This window comes from Uloborus diversus, chromosome 1, assembly GCF_026930045.1.
Source record: "Uloborus diversus isolate 005 chromosome 1, Udiv.v.3.1, whole genome shotgun sequence".
NCBI classification, from domain to species: Eukaryota; Metazoa; Arthropoda; class Arachnida; order Araneae; family Uloboridae; genus Uloborus; species Uloborus diversus.
Genome location: NC_072731.1, coordinates 68,105,306 through 68,125,261, shown reverse-complemented (window position 1 = coordinate 68,125,261; position 19,956 = coordinate 68,105,306). Strand labels below are relative to the sequence as shown.

General features: G+C 32.4%; 1 protein-coding gene across 1 annotated transcript in view; it reads right to left on the bottom strand.

The window, feature by feature from the left end:
• LOC129230277 (VIP36-like protein) overlaps positions 1-19,956 on the bottom strand; it is a 43,859-nt gene that overhangs the window by 5,683 nt on the left and 18,220 nt on the right. Inside the window, exons 5-6 of the mRNA XM_054864680.1 lie at positions 12,362-12,523; positions 5,919-6,033 (exon numbers count right to left, since the gene is read on the bottom strand). Coding sequence (XP_054720655.1) covers positions 5,919-6,033; positions 12,362-12,523 — 277 coding nt within the window. The remainder of the gene's footprint in view (positions 1-5,918; positions 6,034-12,361; positions 12,524-19,956) is intronic.

Sequence of the window (19,956 nt, the reverse complement as noted above, 5' to 3'; positions counted from 1 at the left end):
ACTGTCAATCATTCCTTCAACTTAATTTAAATAATTAATAGTGGATTTAAAAACTGAGTAAAACTATGATCGCAGTTTGCAGCTAAGATCTCTAAAAGTGACCGGTTTTTAATGTTCTAATTTTGAGCATTTTACGCTAATACCAAACACTTACGGTCAATATCGATCCCGAACTTAAAAACAAATTTGCTTCAAACAAATTTTTTTGGAAAAAGATCTTTATGAGGAACATGTATAGATTTTTTGATTTAACATTCTTTCGGGTATTTTTTGAAAAAATTCAAAAAAATTTAACATTAGCGACAGCACGAAAAACTTTTTTTCGGCATCAAAATTTTTTTTAAAAAATTTGCAGATTCTGAATATACAAGTATTTTCAGTTTTTGGTTTTAAAAAAAGTTTTTTTTTTTTTTTTTTTTTTGCAAAATTTAAAATGCCATATACTGTTGACTGAACATTGACGCAAGTCAAAAATAAGTGACTGAATCAAAATGAAATGAATTCAAAGCGCAAATGTTTTTGCCGGAACTACGGAGTCCGCGGGTAAACAACCAATTCCCGATTCCGGCTCCTAGAATCTTGGGGACTCAGACGCCGACTTTCGTACCCCAAAATCAGTCTGGGTCCGAATCCGCAGCCTTGGCAGATATACCGACTTGGAAAAGACCAATTCCGACTCTTGCAAATTTTAATCTTTCCACTCCCGACTCCGGTTCCTTTACCCCAAATCAGCCCAATTCCACAGCCCTGGACTTGACTGTGAAAAAATCATTGTTGAGATGATTTGTTTTTATTTTCGTTCTGAAGTTTTCATTTATTTATTGCATTTTTGGTAAATATAAAATCAAGGAAATTTGGTGTGCTTTATTTTTGAACAGAACGAAAGGGCTGTGCAGACGATTTTATTTTTGACGAAAACTACGAATTTACGAGGACGTTTTATTATTTGTTTATAAATTAAGTTTTTTTTTTTAATTTTTGGCAACAGGGGAAAAACGAAACCCGACGCGCTTTATTTTTACCTGAGAGTGTAGCATATATATATATATATATATATATATATATATATATATATATATATATATATATATATATATATATATATATATATATATATATATATATATATATATATATATAGTAAAGTATGTAGTTTCACATACACGGGTAGCACAGAAATAAGTGTATGTAACAACGAAGATAAACAACAATAACAACAACAAAAATGAACATGGAACGTTAAAAAATAAACTAGGAACATTGAAAACAAGAATTGATTAAATCATGGGTATTAAACTGCTGCTACGTTAACGAAGAGCTGGAGCAGCTGGCATATTAAATATTCTGCAAGGTTTCTGTACGGGTCAGTATCATACATGCAGCAAAATTAATTAGAAGTAAAAGTATATGTATTTGAATTAACGAACTTATATGTGTAGCTACTTATAAGGCTTAATATAGTAAGTAGGAAAATTATGAACGTTATATATGCTTATTTTTTGGATAAATGCAATAAATTTTACATATATAAATAGTATGCTTATTAGTAATATGCTGTCATGTATTACCAACCCCCCAGCTCTGACCTGCAAAATTAATTTTGCTGCATGTATGATACTGACCCGTACAGAAACCTTGCAGAATATTTAATATGCCAGCTGCTCCAGCTCTTCGTAAACGTAGCAGCAGTTTAATACCCATGATTTCATCAATTCTTGTTTTCAATGTTCCTAGTTTATTTTTTAACGTTCCATGTTCATTTTTGTTGTTGTTATTGTTGTTTATCTTCGTTGTTACATACACTTATTTCTGTGCTACCCGTGTATGTGAAACTACATACTTTACTATATTTTCAATACATTTAACTACTTTAGCTGCAACATTGCGCTGTTTAAATGTAGAATATTTTACATCAATTTTGATCATTATATATATATATATATATATATATATATATATATATATATATATATATATATATATATTTTAGGGTGGTCCTTATTTATATGGGAAATTTTTTTTTTCGGAATTCAACAAGTGACGCCCCCTAGTTTTGTGACACTATAATAAAAAGTAATCGGTGCAAAATTTGAACTTGATCGGTCAATAATAACACGTGCCCCTAGGACGTTGAACTTGAACACTTTTGATAATTTTCTCACAGATCTTCGAGTTTTTACTTCAGACCCCGTACATCGTTTCTCTTATGTTTGTAAAATATTTTTACAGCGAGGTAGCACTAAAATTAATCTTTTTAATTACTTCATATCGTCTAAAGATTTTACATTGAATAAGAATGAAATAGTGCTTCAGAAACGTTACCTTAATCGTACGCTTTTCTCAATGGATCTCAATCGTGTGCATTTTTTTCCCGATAGTCTTGGACGTCTGTAAAATACCAAATTGCTTTTGTGACTCATATTTGGTAAATTGATTGTGAAATTCTTCGATTAATTGTGCTTCTCTTTCAGTTGTATCATTCACAACTTTCAGCATTTTAACGATATCTCTTCCCTTTAAATAGCTTCGTTCATTTTGCCATGAATCAGGATCAAATAGGAAAACATGTTTTGGTGTTTGTAACTTATCAAACATTATATAGTTTTATTGACTTGTAATTGATTCTATAAAGAGGAAGATCTTTACTAGGAAAGTATTCCAAATCATCTACTGTTATCTGAAATTTTTTATACCGTCATCAGACACGTCTTCTTATTCAGCAAGCATTTTTTGAAGTAGTCTTTTCCTATCTTCAAAATTAATTCCTTCATCCAATACGGACGAAGCTACTAGTTCATCCCCTAAGTACCATAAGTGATTTATAAATTTTTCAATCACTGCTTCTGCTGCATGTTTGTCTTCATTTTGTACGCTGCAGGTTTTTAGACACTAGACTTTATATTAATTTAAAAGGTCTAGAATGGGTTGCTGCGAAAAACTATATCTTCATAAAACATTTAACTGTAAAACAGTATTTACGGGCATTTTCTTCATGTAAGGTCAATTTAAATTGTTTCCTAAATATATAAATATTCAAACAATAAATTCCTTTTGCCACCCATCTGAGTCACAAATAAGCTCCAGGTTGCCGAAAACATATCCCTGTAGGAGGGAGGACTTCACCAAGAAATATTATTACACGTTATGAGAATTCTCTGTAATATTTCTTAATTCTGCTTTCTACGAACAATAATATGTCATCAAATTCTTCTTTTAGAATTTAAGTGGTATGTGTACTTTTTGAATTTTGAAGCGCGTAAATAATGGAATATCGAGTCTAGAAGTAAGAAAGGCAAGAACTTCTTTAAAGACACTCTGCAGTACGATTTCAAGTGTCTGATGATAGCAATACAAATGCAATATATCACCGTTCAGCTTTTGCTCTAAAAAATTACAAGCGCAATTTATACGGCCTGGTATTGTAAGCCGCCGTATAAAACACTACAGCTTGAACAGTTAGCAATAAAGAGCAATCATCTAAGATATCATATACAACTGAAGAAATATCTCAGAAATTCTGAGTAACTGTTCAACATTGGGACCTGAAGCTATCATGGTAAGCCTATCGGCGTTTTTTTCCAGTTACATCTGGATGTAGCTTTGTATCCCAGGGAATAACTAAAAAATCTAAATTTAAATTCATGAAATCTGATTTTACCTCTCGAAGATTTTCTCTTGCTCTCTTAAGGGATGTACGATTGATCATAAGGTTATTTGGATTTAAATTTAATGCATCTACATAGGCTGTTAATAAATGAGCAGCATCTTTGCCCCTAATATGGCATTTGTCTAACATTGATGAAATGCGAGCAGATATCAATAGTTGTCAAGCTTTTTTGAGTTGTGGTAGATCAGATATAGAAAAAAGGTTCAACTGGTTAGGATAGATAGCCATTTCGGTTTCTAAATCTTGTGAATTGCAAGAGCAATTTGATGATGATAAAGGACTATGTACTGAAATAGAAGACAGTTTAAACTATAGATTTTTACATTATTCCGATCTGGAGTTTTTTTAAATTTATATTTTAGATATGGGAAAAAGAGTTTATTTTTATGGTCGGGTAATCGAGGATTTTTCAAAATTTAAATTATAAGAATGCATAAACATTTAAGTATATAACTAAAGAACAGCGAACTAAAATATAATTGTCATTACTTATATTTATAGCATGGAAACCTAGTGACCCTTTTTGCCACACCTTATAACATAAGCAGAAAATTTTCTAAATCAACACCCCCAAAGCATAGGGGAGGCAATTTGTTGCTGTCAAAAATCATTCATTAATGGCCTTTAGAATCACTTGTGTTCATCTTGGTGAAAAGAAATGTTCCCCTGCCGCTTGGTTTGAAACGAGCGCGAATAGCGTTATGCCTGTCCCCAGGCCATTGGTGTACATGTACCCTATGTAATATGTAAAATTTTACAGAATAAAAGTGAGAGAATAGCTGGTCTGGAAATAGCAACATCTATTTAGGTTCAAAATTACTTTAAATATGAAACCTAGGAATATTTTTTACATAAAAATGAGAAAATCTGCAATTTTTTCTTCGAAACTCAAAAAAGGGGGCCCTAGGGGCACGTGTTAATATTCATGGATTGGCTTAAAATTTTGCATGGATCATTTATTTGTATAATGGAACAAATTGAGGGGGCGTCGTGTAAAATATCTACAACTTCAAAAATAAGGAACACCCTAATATATATATATATATATATATATATATATATATATATATATATATATATATATATATATATATATATATATATATATATATATATATATATATATTTAGTTTGATATTCTTTTAGATATGGCTTTTTTTTAAAATTATTATTTTAAAAAAGAAATATATTAGCTGCCTTGTTTATTAAAAGGTGCCATTCTCTTATTTGCTCGGGGAAATGTTAAAAAGATATGTTTGACATAATTTGCAATCTTAGCTAAGAAGTGAATGTAGACCAGATGCTAGAAAGTCGATGTTGGTTGGTATACGCGAAAGTAGGCTCGTTTAATTCTGGACGGAACTTCTTGTGAAATAAAAGAGATAAAGTTTGTTACGAGACTGTTATTTTAATCTAAAAAATGTATATCTGGATACCAGGGGCGCTCACAATAGCCGCATACTGCGCCATTGAAATTTTGAGTGTGTGTGAGGGGTTTTTAAAGAGTTTTTGATCTCGTTTTGGGGGATGCTCCGAAGAATTTGAGGAGTGTGCGCCATTGCCTTAGTAGGAATGGGCATCCCGGGAATAATTTGGAGCCAAATCAAATCAGAGAGAGAAAGGGAGAGAGAGAGAGAGAGTAAGAGATACCCGGTGATGCGAAATAAAAGCTGGTATTAGAGAAACCTTTTTAGCTGCAAACAAACTTCTTATGTTTGTTTAGAATTAGTGTAAGGTTTTTTTTTTTCTTTTGCTCAGAACTGGATGGATTAGTTCCTGCATTTAATACTGCAGTCTTTTCATCTACTCATTTCAGGTAATTTGAAACATTATTTTTATTTCGGTAGAATTCTTTAGTTAATGTCTCAAATTTATCACACATTATTTCAAAAAATATGAAATTTTTTTTCTTTTAATTTAATTCATTCTTAAAAAAAAAATTCATGAGACAAGTAAAGATAATGAAATATTTGTTTTATTTATAGAATATCTACTACTTGCTTCCATTCATTTTTTTAAAATTTCATTCATAGTTTTATTACATATTTATTTATTTTGGTAACGTATAAAATTCCTTAAAAAGTGAAAAAAGTTTGTTTAAAATTTGTTTTTAACGTCTATTGTAGAGTAAAGTCTGCCAAGACATAATCTTGTTTAATAATGTTATATACTCATAATACCTAATAAAGATTGAAAATTTCAAGTTCTCTATGTGTTATAGTTCAAAATGCTATATAAAAATATGCCTTACCCGAATATTGCCCTGTACTGGCTGAAATTCCAAAGTGGTATCCAGATGGTAAATGAACTCCAACAGCCCTGAAACAAGGTTTCCACTGGCCTAGTCCTTCTGCATCAAAGAAAACCTGGAAATATTTTCATTGAAACTTATACAAGTGCAAAAATCACGCACCCCTTTAATTTATTTAGATAATGGTACTTGTTAGTTTGTTAACGATATAGGGGGATCCCGGCTAAAGTGGATACCCTGGGCAAAGCGAATTTTGCCAATAACTCCCAAATAATTAGTTGGTCGGCAGCCGTGTTGTCATAGAAACGGTCGCCTGTTGCCGCTCCGTGTGCGGCGTACACCGCGGGACGAGTTCACGTCACGCGATGCCAGTTACCGAACAAAGTATGTTTTGGGGAAAACAATATTAGTTTACAGAGGTTACTGTTTCATTCATAACTTTAATACTATTTGTGGCATGTTCTTTGTTATGAGTAGGATTTGATGTACGATTATAAGCTTTGAACTATCCGTAGACGACGAGTTTAGATGCTCTGGGTTTTTAGTAATTTTTAGTAACCTCAAAAATACCTGAAGGGCAAAACGGATTGGTCAAAGTGGATACCATATTCACTATGCCCGGTCATGACAAGTCACTTCATCCAAACCTGGAAGTCCTTTAATTTTAAGATCTCAAGACAATGCTAGCATTGAAGACCATCCTTATACTCCCTTGGGTTCTGAAACAACAGAATAAGTCCAAGGCAATCATGTTCCCACCGCTTCACCCAAACCTGGATGTTCTAAGAACTACTATAGTCTTTCAGTTTTACGACCTATTCCTCAACTTGTTAAACCAAGAACAACACGCAAACGAAAGTCACAGAGATCTACTCCTAACAAGTACTCCAGTCAAGGACAATCAGAAAAAAAAAAAATTAAAAAAAAAAAACTGTCATGAAGTAACTAGATGACGTTTCGACTAAAGCTTCTCAGAAGACTTAAAAAGACCACTACCAAAAAGACTAAATCAAAAATCTCTGCTACAAAACATAGGACTGCATAAGAGAATGATACGAAGAAGGAAGTAAAGAAATTTAATGATGTAAGGTGCATTTTCTGTGATGAAATGTTCATTGAAGATGATCAGCCAAAGGAAAACTGGATACAATGTCGTATTTGTACTCAATGGTGTCATAAAGAGTGTTCAGTATTCGAAAATGGTAATGATTTTGTTTGAGATAACTGTAATGATTAGTATTGTAGCAGAAAAATGTTTTTTTAAATATACTCCTAAACTTTGGATGTTGACCTTTTTTAGTTTAATTTCTTTGTTTTTTATAATTAATACTGCAATAATTAGTACTGTAAAAATGTTTTTTAATATGAGCCTGTAATTTTCGATGTTTATTTTATTTTTAAGTTCAATTTCTTTGTTTGTAATAACTACAATAATTAGCATTGCAGCAAAAGTTTTTAAATATGTTCCTTTAACTTTCGACGTTTATTTTATTTTAAATTCAATTTCTTTGTTTGTAATAAATATAATGATTAGCACTGTAGCAATAAAATGTTTTCTGGATATGTTCCTTTAATTTTCGATGGTTATTTTATTTTTAATGTATAGTTTCATGACAAATAATGTTGTTGTTCGCTTTCCCCTAGTACCGAATCCACTTTACCCGGGGTGTTGGGCAAAGTGGATATTCATGCCATTGTTGAAACTGGTCTTATATCTAATAGTGTAATTAATATTAAGGACAACTGTTATTGCATTACGTAAGTTCATTAAATGAAGACTGGTTATAAATTTGACTGGTTTCAATTTCCAAAGTTATAACTAAACGACAATAATAAAGGAAAGCTTAAGGTATTCACGTTGCCCGGGTTTCCCCTACTATACTTTTCCGTATGATACACAATTTTTATTTTCAGGTAAATTACTAAGAAACTAGCTCCAAACGCCCTTTTGAAGTTAGAAAAAACTTACTACAACTATACTTATAACTAAACTTACTATAACTATACTTAACTTCTTAACTTACTCTTCCCATTTAAAGCCAGTCGTGTCTGCGGAACTTCAGAGTAATTTTAGGTAGTGATAATCTAACACCTTGGCAACATCCTGATGAATCAAGACAGTTGCAAAAGCAGTATTGCAAAAATGGCCAAAGCTAAGACGGAATTGCAAGTATTAAGCATATCGCTTGATTGCAATTCTTGCAAAGCTACGTAATCCATACTTATTTGCTCCCTTTGGGAGTTTAATCAGCATGGACGAGCCGTAATCGAACGGAAGCCGATACACCTTATAAATACTCTTAGTTAATCTTTAAACTGGGAGCTAAAAATATTTTTTACAACAGAGAGAACGCTGCATTTGGACAACTTGTAGCAATTCAGGAAACTTTTTGACAATGATACTTGATATTTCCAGGATGTGGGGAAAAACTATTGAAATCCCGAAACGTTACACGAAAACACTCAGGAACGTTTCGGAAATTTTGTACAGTGTGTACTTAACTATATTTTTCCGTATGACACCGTTCCGTAATTTTTATTTTCATACTAGCAGCGTCGCTCGGCTTTGCACGGTCACCACGAAAATAAAAGTTATGTCAAGTGACGCGTGTTCAACAATTAGGCTTAAATAATAGATTTAAGAAAAAAATACTCTAAAAATTCTGTCAAAATAATGACCACAATACCTTATTCCCCATTAAAATCCCTAAACCCAGTTAAAATTTGGACATTAGTTTCCAAAACCCCCCGAAAGAGTAAGGGTTATAAGTTTTCGAATAATATCAACTCAAAAAATACCTATAGATAGGTAAACCAGCTCCAAACGCCCTTTCGAAGTTAGAAAAAAATTCCAAACAGCATCAACATTCTTTTTTTTTAACCCGTCATATTTAGAAGAATAGCATCAAAAACGTCTCTTTTGAATATTCTAATATCTTTAAAGTATTGTCATGAGAAAAAGTGAAGCTTCTTTCCTTTCAAATTTTACTTATAGGCCCTTGCGGTCAACGTTTAAGGTCGGTAATACATGGTACCTAAATATATGACCATTTTGCTCCAAAAGCAATGTGTGACCCAAGCCATTTTTACTTCCTTTTACAAAAGAGGAAGTATTGTATTCGCGAAAAAAATTTCACTCAAAAATCGGCCTTAATTTCCATTTTGCTCACCCCCGAATGAATGTTAAGTTTTTTTTTTCGACCCGACCACACGTGGATATATGCCTAGGAACGTACAGACACCCGAAATATCCATTTTGACGATCCCCGAGTTAATTACAACGAGTTTTCTCGTGACGTCCGTATGTATGTGCGTATGTGTGTATCTACGATGTACGTGTGTGCATATGTATCTCGCATAACTCAAAAACGGATGTCCTAGAAAGTTGAAATTAGGTACGTAGGCTCCTAGTGGGATCTAGTTGTGCACCTTCTCTTTTGGTTGCATTCGGACGTTTCTAAGGGGGTCTTTTACACCTTTCTGGGGGGAAATCATTGTTAATTTCAATGCTGACTCAAGTGATGTTATAATTTGTCAAACACTTGGCAATATATCGTTAAGCTTTTGGCCGGCAAGTTTTTTGCCAATTTGGCGAAAATTTGGCGCTTTTTTTAAAAAAATTTTAAGTCTGGTTTTAATTTGGCTAATGTTGGTGATATTCAAGTACTTATTTAATGTTGGTGATATTTTAATCACTGAATCACATTAAAATTGCCAATAATGAAGAAATAAATCTGTGTAAAACGTTTTTTTGCTTCCGTTCGCAAGAAACTAGGGGTGAAAATATTTAGTGTTTCCTTGCTTATTCCAAGGCGCTATTATCATTAAACTGGCGTAAAAGGAAGTCATGTGATGCACACATTGGCTTGTTTTAAAAAATGGATACTACTTGATACTATAGTTGGGGCAAACCTATCCTGGCAGCGTCATAATGCTGTGATTGGTATCTGCGTAGCCTTCACAATGCTGCCAGGTTAGATTTTCCAAAACTATAGGTGCATGCTAGCATAAATTATTCGGTGGCTCACTTTGGCTTTGGAAGAAATGTCAATTGAAAATGTCATTTTCGTTCCTTTTATTTATTTGTTTATTTATTTATTTTGACTTGCTTGTGTCCGTCCGGATATCTGCTGAAGCCTTGAGTGACCCTAACAAGTATAGGATGAATTATTCACCATAGTATAGTACTCAGAAAAACAGAAAATAACATGGGTTACTTTTTGTATTAGTAGTCATAAATGGTCTCAAAGTTGATGATTTGAAAAAGAGAAAAAAAAAGTCAAGTTTCAGGGTCAATAACTCTGAGCGCGACGAGTCAATAACTTTGCTATACAGCTGTGGTTTTTGACCATATGGTGTAGTTTAAGGTCCAGGCTAGAAACTCATGGGATCTAATCAACTTTTTAAATTACACGATCTCAAAGTTGATAATTTGAAACAATAAGAACGAAAGTTTTACGTCAATCGCTCTAAAATGCCAGAGTCAAAAACTTTGAGCAAGAGCTGTAATTATGCTATAGGTGGTGTAGTTTTTGACTCATGTCAGACATCCACTAGTGTTTTATAAAGCAGGGTTGTTTTGTTTAAACCACGTTGGTTTAAACCACGGTTTACAGCAAGTAGTTTAAAAAAAACCATGTGATTTTATTTTTCATTTTTTTTTTTAATTTCATTGTTTCCCCCCAAATGTTTTCGTAAATTTTACATATTATTGTAAACAGTAAAATCTAATTAATGCAAAGTAACTAGCAAAGCTTTATAGATAAATTACAAATTTAATAAATTTAGAAATTTATATTTTCTTACGTAATGCGAGTTTGCTAAATAGTTTTTTTTTTTTTTTTTTCTTTTTTTAAATCTATGCAGTTTTTCTATTTGGTACATAAATATACAAGGCAAACCAACTAAGTTTTTCTAAAATTATATGAAAAAAAATCCAAGTAGCTCTTTTATAATTTTTAATTATCATTATTTTACAGTCTTGCATTTCGAAATAGTCCAAAAAGTATATTTCAACCAGAACTTCATATACTACCTAATTTGTCTGATTACTTAAGATTTATTGCGATAGATTATGTACCAATGAAGCGATGCATAGTGTAAAAATATCTTAACACTAGAATATTTAAATGATAAAAGAAAAAAAAAATTACTAAAGAAGTCCAAGAGCACTTAGAGTAGGCATAAAATTGCGCATATACCTACACACTTTTTGAACACCCATAGACGATGCAGTCAGTGCAAGAAAAGAAAATGTACAAAACTATGAAAACAGAAAACATCCATGTGTAACTCTGTGCTTTTATAATAAAAAAAGAAATAATGCCTAATTTTGAAAAAAGTCACATGTTTTGAATGGTGAAAGAATCAATAAACATTAATTTTTATGACAGTCTTCATTATTAAAATACGTTTAAAAAGTATTTTCTTTTAAGTTTGTACTGAGGCTTATAATTAAAATAATTTTTTTTACTTTGATAAAAAAAAATGTATTCCTATGGATTAAACCAGGAGAAATAATGTTTACAATGGAAAACAATGATTTTCTTAAAACCTAAAACTTGTCCTGTTTCTATAATTGTTGTCGCTGATACATTAGGTAAATCAATTAAATGATTTCTAACTTTTTTAAAAATCATCAAACAAAATATGCGTTGATCTTTCGATTTTTAAAGTTGTATAATGTACATAAGCCTAATGATTCATTTGTATGTACAGCAAAATACTTTCCATGTTTAAGAATGCATGATTTTAATTTTACTTTTATTTTTTTATTTATACTAGATAGCTATGGTTATGCAGAAATTAATTTGCAAGAATTTATTCTTGGTTATTTGTAATTAATAATGTCTGAACTATCACAGTAAATTATTTCTTTGATCATTTATACCAAGACCCATTTACGTATTATATTTTTCATAATAGTTAAAGATTTTCAAACAATATTCTCCTATAGAAATCTCTAAGTATGAGGAAATGAAATTATAAGATTTTACTCTTAATTATTTGATTAACTACGAAGAAATTAGGTACAGTAAAACCTGTAAAGTTGACCACCCTTGTAAGTTGACTACTTGTCTAAGTTGACCACCTTTTTCAGGCACGGAATTAGCCTTTATCGTATAAATCAACCTCTGTAAGTTGACCTCCTGTTTAAGTTGACCACTAAATTAGTGCATCGCAAGTGGTCAACTTATACAGGTTTCACTGTACAAGTATAAATATAAAACATTCCTTAACAATTAATTCAAAAAATCTTCATGATTTTCCTAAAATAAAATAGTTTTTCTTTCAAAATTGTAATAAAAACCAAATAAACCTGGTTTAAACAAAAAAAAAAACGCTTTTTGGGTTTTTTTTCTTCAAAAAACCGGTTTTTATACCAACCTTGTTTTAAAGTCGTGAGACTTTCAACAAATTACTGTTGTATTTGAATAACTTACCGTTAAAGCATCATTCATATATGAAACGGCAACCTTGACTGTATGCTCCAAATTTCTAACAGGGATATGGCAGGCTCCAATTTGACCTTGAGTTCCATGTTCGTCGTGATCATAAGGAAAAGATCCATCATTAACCACTGCAGATATGTAAGGATGACGATGCTAAAATGCAAAGAGAACAACATTAAAACGTTTTTATAAGAAATGTCTTGAATAAACCTTCCTGAAAACTTATGCGTCACACTGTCAGAGACAATTTATCTGAAAGTCAAAATGAAGTATTATTGTGCTGACTTCGACGGCGATAGAAAAATTCTTCGTCGTTCTCTTTCATCGCATGTCATTCGTTCCGCATAAATTAACTATTTCCGTATTACCGATCGCTTAATCATATGCTGTCATCTATTCCACCGTTAAAAATTATTTTAACTCATAGAACCAGTATGGAGAATGGGTAAATCCTCACAGTTGGCGTCATACCCGTAGAAACATTATTTAGCTGCCCCCGCAATTGACGTGAAATCAGAATTCCTCTACAAGCGACTGTTTTAGTTTGAAAATAAAAAAATTAAAAGCAGTATTTTGAACATTCATTTAATCATCCACGGAGGTCAAAAGAAGATTACTGTGAGATGATCTCATTCCAATGCAGTGGAGGCTTATTTTTTTCAAATACTGAAGCAGGCCCGGCTCCAGGGGTAGGCAACCTAGGCTTCCGCTTAGGGCGGCAGATTTGAAGGGTGGCAAATTTCGAAATTGAAACTTAAAAAAAAAAGTTTTAATATATGTTTCAGCGCCATAAGATATACAGCTATAATGTTAAAAAAATGATTTAAAGTGTGTACCAGTGCTTAAATATGCAAAACATCTGTTTTCAGACAAAGGAAGGTACTAAAATTGATTACGCATCTGCACAAACTCTGGTGCGGGAAATATCTTCGCGGTCTAGTCATGGAACCGGTTCATTTACGGCAACCTTCCCCTACATAAAAAGAGTATTGTAATCACTCTTTAAATGGTGCATTTTCAACAGTTATGGAATTCTTAAAAGACTTCTTAAATGACTTGTTTTTCATGGAGGAAAAAGATGACAAAGAGTAAAAAAGTGTTAGCAGTTCCGTTTGTTCCAGAAAAAAAAATCATTTACTATTTCCCTCTTTTCATATTACTTCATTACCGCATTGATTTTTTCTTTTTTTTTAATATGCAGTGTGCATAACTTTTTTCACCCAAAACACGAAGAAAAGCCCCGTAAGAAATATTCAAAAAATAAAATAAATTATCTCAACAAAATACTATGTAAAAACAAAATTTTTGAAAGTGGGAAATGTTTGTATGTGTTACCCTTTAACTAGTTTACAAAAAAAAAAAAAAATGTGTGTGTGTATAATTCTTTCCAAATATTTTGCTAACTCTACCATAAGAACTTCTTTCCAAGCTCTTTGTTCCCTTCAAATATTTTTTGTAAAGTTTAAAACAGTTTATAGAAGTTTGAAAGTTTACAGGATATTCTTCAAATACCGTATAAATCTACAACTAATGACTGGAGTAACTTTACCCGGAAAAACGTTGAATGTAAAACTTGCAAAATTTTTTATTGAATTTTTTAAGGTTACTTTTCAACAGATAAAAGATATCTAACATTATCATTCACAAGAATTTGAAATAAATCAAACCGAAAGTTTTGAATTTTTCGACTTTTCTTTTAAAATCGACAATTTGAAGTATCACATTTGATCTACTCTAGTATTTACAAGATCAACTGCAAATGCAGATTTTTCCATGCTTGGCAAATTAAACACGCTCTCGTTATTTTCTTGATTTTACCAACACACACACACACACACGTACTTAACTCCGTAGTATATTTGTCACTGGAAATGACATAAATAGGAAAATCAACATTCACGGATGACTCTTCAAAACACTTCGACCTTTTGCCGATATCTTTGCTATGTGAATATTGATATTCACCAAAGAATATCGACATTTTCCAGGTTTTGGTCTTCACACAGTATCATAATTCATATATTAGAGGAGGGGGTTAAAGGAAGATTTAGTACTCATAAGGGGGCCACAAGTCAAAAAATGTTAAGAGACGATGGGTTTGATAACAGTGCAATCTACCTGTCTAACCCCTCATTGAATTCTGTAAGTTTGTTTACTTTACAACATGTCTCTTGATGCAGTGAAGTTAGTGAAACTGTACACATAGATCTCGACATAGAACCGAAAGTTCTTTAAAGACACAGAAAATTTAAAAACGGAAAAAGAGATGAACGGAAAATTTAAAAACGGAAAAATAGATCAACGGAAAGAAGAGAAATGGAATTTTCGATAAATCACGGAAAATTTATAAACTGAAGAACAGAACTAAACGGAAAAATGAGAAATGAAACTTCTATTAAGTCACGGAAAATAATTTAACGGAAACGTAATATTTACGGCAACTTTGCTGCCGGTACTTTATCCGTTATTTTCAAGAATTTTTTTTAACAGTGCAGCCCTATACAGTATATATAGGGGCCTTAGTCTAAGCAAATATATTTCAACTAGTGGCTTTGCCCGTAATAGAAAAATTAAAAGGTCTTTTGGTTCGCCTGTATATTTACAAATAATGTATAGTGAATTTTCGCGCCAATTGGCTTGTACCCATGTTTCGGTTCCACGTTATGATAATTTCGTATCTCGCCAATTGGCTTGTGCCCATGTTACGGTTCCACGTTATGATAATTTCGTAATTTACTCGTCCATCTTATGATATTTTCGTTCTAAAAATTGAAATAGAAAAAGAACCTCATCGAATTTTTGAAAAATCGCTTCGAGGTGCACACCCCCATGCTAAAACTAACTTTGTGCCAAATTTCATGAAAATCGGCAGAACGGTCTAGGCGCTATGTGCGTCACAGACATCCTACAGACATCCTCCGGACAGAGAGAGACTTTCAGCTTTATTATTAGTAAAGATTATGCTGCAGCAATAGCTCTCGTTTTCACGAAAATTAGAAAAAAAAAACTACAGTAGAAAGAAATAAAAAAATCCGGTTTAGCCTTGATGCACATCAAAAATACAACAAGGCTAAAACAGGTAGAACAGCAACACAAACCTCCTGGCTCATCCACATTTTGCATTGGTTTAGTTTATTTGTTTGGTGGATTTTCTTTCATTTTATAATGTAGTCAAACCTATTAAATCTCGAATTTCATGGGACGGAAGAAAAACTCGAGGTAAGAATGGCCTTGAGTAACATATGTTTTGATAAAGTTATTATGATAACCAATTGGAACAAAGTAAGATTTTACAGATTCTTTTACATTGATGTTGTTGAACATTTTAGTGTATGACTTGTGAGAACACTTTTTTTTTATTTTAATGATTATATCGATAGTATGTTTTTACATACCCTCTTTATCTTTTAATAACTGTCGTTAAAAATGTTAAAAGTTTTACTTTTTCCTCAGCCTACACAATTTACACATTGAAAGCTATAAAACCAGAGAACACCACAAAATGACTGTCCTCAATAACTCAAAAGTAAAACTCACGAAGCTTTTACACTATTCAACAATACACCCAGTTTTCAAGGAATTTCTAGAAACTTGCTCCTGTTACATAGTTTTCCCTGTGTTACTTGTCACACAATACTAGGCTACTAATATTAGAAAAAAATGCTTTTTGCCCCCAAGTTCTGTTGTTGATAACGATTGCTGTATATCAAATTCGAAAATGACTGTGTAGCCAAAATTTGAGACATGGAGGTTTTCGGGAAAATGTATTCGAGATAAACATACTGGAAAACTTTGAATTTATGCTATAAATGCGTAGAAAACGAAAAATTTCGACATAGAGAGGTTTATGAGAGAGATAGGTTAGAGATAAATTGCTTCAACTGCATTAGTCTTTTTAAAAGATTGCTTTACTAAAATACCAAACACAAAATTTTAAGTTTCAGCAATATTGATTTGGGCAACGTTTGACGAGCAAATAAGTTGTTTTAACCAGTTTACACACAAGTAAAATTTTTTTTTCTACTGAAATTTATCCTTTCACCGTAGTACGATAAAACTTGCGAAATCAAAACTTTAAAAATATTTATGTGATACGATACATTAAGGATTTTGGTTTTAAAAGTTTTTTCAATAGCTTATTTTTTAATCACTGAAGTATTCATTATTTCGCGCAAACGGTAAATGGTGCAGCTGCGTACCGAGGCGGAGATTCTTATGCAGTCTACCAGTTTAAAACCCACATTGAAGCCTGTAAATTTGTTTACATAGCAATGTCCTTTTTGATGCAGAGAAAATAGCGAAACTGCACTCATAGAACTGAAGATTTCGAAGCTTTTTTTTTTTTTTTTTAACGAGGAGCTGCCTTGGGCACGACGACGTGTTAGTTTACCAAACAATAATTGACCCCCACAAGAGCTGGTAAAGAGAACAAGAATGGAGCCAGGGGCAAGATTAAAATTTGTTTTACATTTACATTTCTAAACTTAGCAAAATTGGAACGGGCGTCGCATAACTTAAAAAGTGATCCCTGTAATAAATGCGGAGTTCATGCATGCAGTTCACCGAATTCAATCCTGTAAATTTGTTTACTTTACAATAACACTCCTACTGCAGAGAAAGAAGCACTTGACCATAGAAAGCTTACTTTTTTTTTTTTTTTTTTTTTTTTTTGAGGGAACAATCAAAATCGAAAATGTTCAAATAAATAAAAATGACGGCATGAACGCGCAGACAACACAGAATAATTATTTCAACCTCAAAAATCCCCCCCCCCTTTTTTTTGTCGTACTTAAGAGAGATTTATTTTATCAAAAAAAATATTTTTCTTAGAAAGTTTTTAAGTTTTTTAACATTTGACTTGAGTTTGAAAAGCTCATTTAAATTGCAGACTGCACCGTGAGACAAAGTTAATTCAGAATCTTGGGGGGGGGGGGAGGACCTTTTAAAAAAGGTCATTTTGTTGCTAAAACTAGTTAAATAAAGCTATTTTCTTCGACCAAAAGCACTTTTTGACTGTAGATAATTGTTCTGAAAAAGTTTTTGCTCATTTCCGAAATTGGTTAGAAAAAACTTTCTAAATTGATCTTTTTGATATCAGCCGAGTTACTTTCCAGTTTTTCCACACCAAAAAATAAATGAATAAAAAAAATTATCTGAAAAATGTATTACTTATTTTAGGAGTTGTTTTTATTTTAGTTTGATTTTTAAAAAGTTTGATTAATATTTCTTTTCAAAAGCATTATATGTTTGTTTTCTTTTTGCTGTGGTAGAAATGGTTCTGCATGCAATCTTTGCCTGTTCTTTTCGCCAATTTATCAAATTCTAACACTAAGTTTTTTCGTAAAGAAGAAAAAAAAAACTTAAAAAGTACAAACCCTTTCTAGTCGATTGTGGTAGAATGTCAAAAACCAAGGACTCAAAACTGCTTGAATTTGTTTTACTAACATAATTGCGAAAGAAGAGATAGATTCGGTAAAATTTTTCAAGTACTTCCCAGTAACATTTACATTAGTTGAAATTTTATTTTCATCGTTGTGATATTAAGTCAGGGGTTCCCAACCTGTGGGTCGCTAAAGCGTTTGTTAGGGGGGGGGGGTTCTCCACCTTTAAAAATATCTCATTGCATAGTTAAAAAATAATATTACATAGGGAAGAATTGCATTTTTTTAGAGTAGCATCAATACTTGAGCGCAATGACGAATTCAGGAGAAGGATTATGAGGCTACAGTAACCCCCTCCCCATCTCATGTGCAGAGCACCTGATATCCGAATGTGTTCTAAGATTATCATAAACTTTGGTTTAGGGATTTCAATCTCTACAAATTTCCGCGAAGAGTCCCAAATTTACTTTCCTCAACATTCTTCAAAATCGTCAAAAAATTTTGTTTTTGGAACTTCAGTTTCGAATAAATTCTGTGAGAGATTCTCTAAATCAGCAAATAATAGGGTAAGATAAAATGCCCTTACCCTGAAAGGCATCCTGTATATTGTATTTTTAAGACCTAATTTTGGAAATATTCCGGGGAAGAGCCCCAAACCCCTTCCAATCCCTTAAGGGGTCTAAGGACCTTTAAACTTCAAAATTTTCGATTTTCTGGAAAAAATATATGTTATGCACAGTTTAATTCTGAACAATTTGATACCTTATTTATTACCATACGCCAAAAACTTTTCGAGTTATTGTAAAAATGCGTAAGCTTTCATCGTAGGGATTTATGTTAACAGCAGCTGTTTAAGCCTCTTTTTCTCAGGTGCCGATTTCTTCAGTTTTCTCGTTTTGCGCACATGATATTTCAGAAAGTTTCTTATAAATTTCCGTAAAACTTTTCATGCATATTTGTCTGATACATCTTAACGATCTGAACCTAAATTTCAACTAAAACATTAAAGTTGATATTTAGAAATAAATATTTTTTTACCCAAAATTTTGGAAATTTTCGATATTAACTTACCAAATTTCAAAAAAATAAATAAATAATTTAAAAAAATAAATAAATTTAGGTTCAGGTCATAAATATAAACCAGATAAACATACATTAAAAGTTTTACGGACATATATAAGAAACTTTCTGAGATATCATGCGCGCAAAACGAGAAAACCGAAGAAACCGGCACCTGAGAAAAAGAGGCTTAAACAGCTACTGTTAACATAAATCTCTACGGGGAAAGTTTACGCATTTTTACAATAACTCGAAAAGTTTTTGGCGTATGGTAATAAATACGGTATCAAATTGTTCAGAATTAAACTGTGCAAAACATATATTTTTTCCAGAAAATCGAAAATTTTGAAGTTTAAAGGTCCTTAGACCCCTTAACAGCCAGAACAGTCAATAAATGAGTTTTTGGGATTTTAATTTTGAAAAAAATTTCAGAGGAGTGCCTGCTGTCCCCCTTTATAGTTAAAGATCATATAATATCTCGTTTAGAGGGCTTAAACTTCAAAAAAAATTCCGGGGGAGTTTTTTCGTACCCTTTGTTATCAAAGATAGCCTACTATTCTGTATTTTGGACTTAAATTTCGAAAGCTTCCCTGGGAGTAGCCGAAATCCTCTTTCCCCCCACATCATTGAAACACTTCTAAAATTTCGTTTTTGGAACTTCAACTCCGAAAAGGTTCTGGCAGAGTGGCTCTGAATCTAAACCTTTTGCTTAACGTTTACAAAGCTGGCCTATAATTGAGTTTTTAGAACCTCAAATTCAAACATTTTCTGGGGAAAGGTCGCCCGAACATCTTCTCTTCCCTTCCATTCAACATAGGTGGTCTACAACTGAGCTTATTTAGGACATATAATTTTCACGAAAATCAGAGAGCATCCCCGATTCACCTCACCCCTCTACTATGGTTAAAAATTGTCTTGGTTAAAAAGAGTCTCCGAGCTTGAACCATTCCTAAGAGTCCTTGAACCTCTCCTCCGAACATCACCAGAGATCGCGCAAACTGCAATTTTAAAACTACAATTTCGAACAATTTCCGACGGCAGCCCTTCGTGAATGTTTGACTTACAATGGTAGATTCATATTATTAAGGTCACACACATACGGACTGACACGGACACACACACAGAGACAGACAGACATTTTCCAAA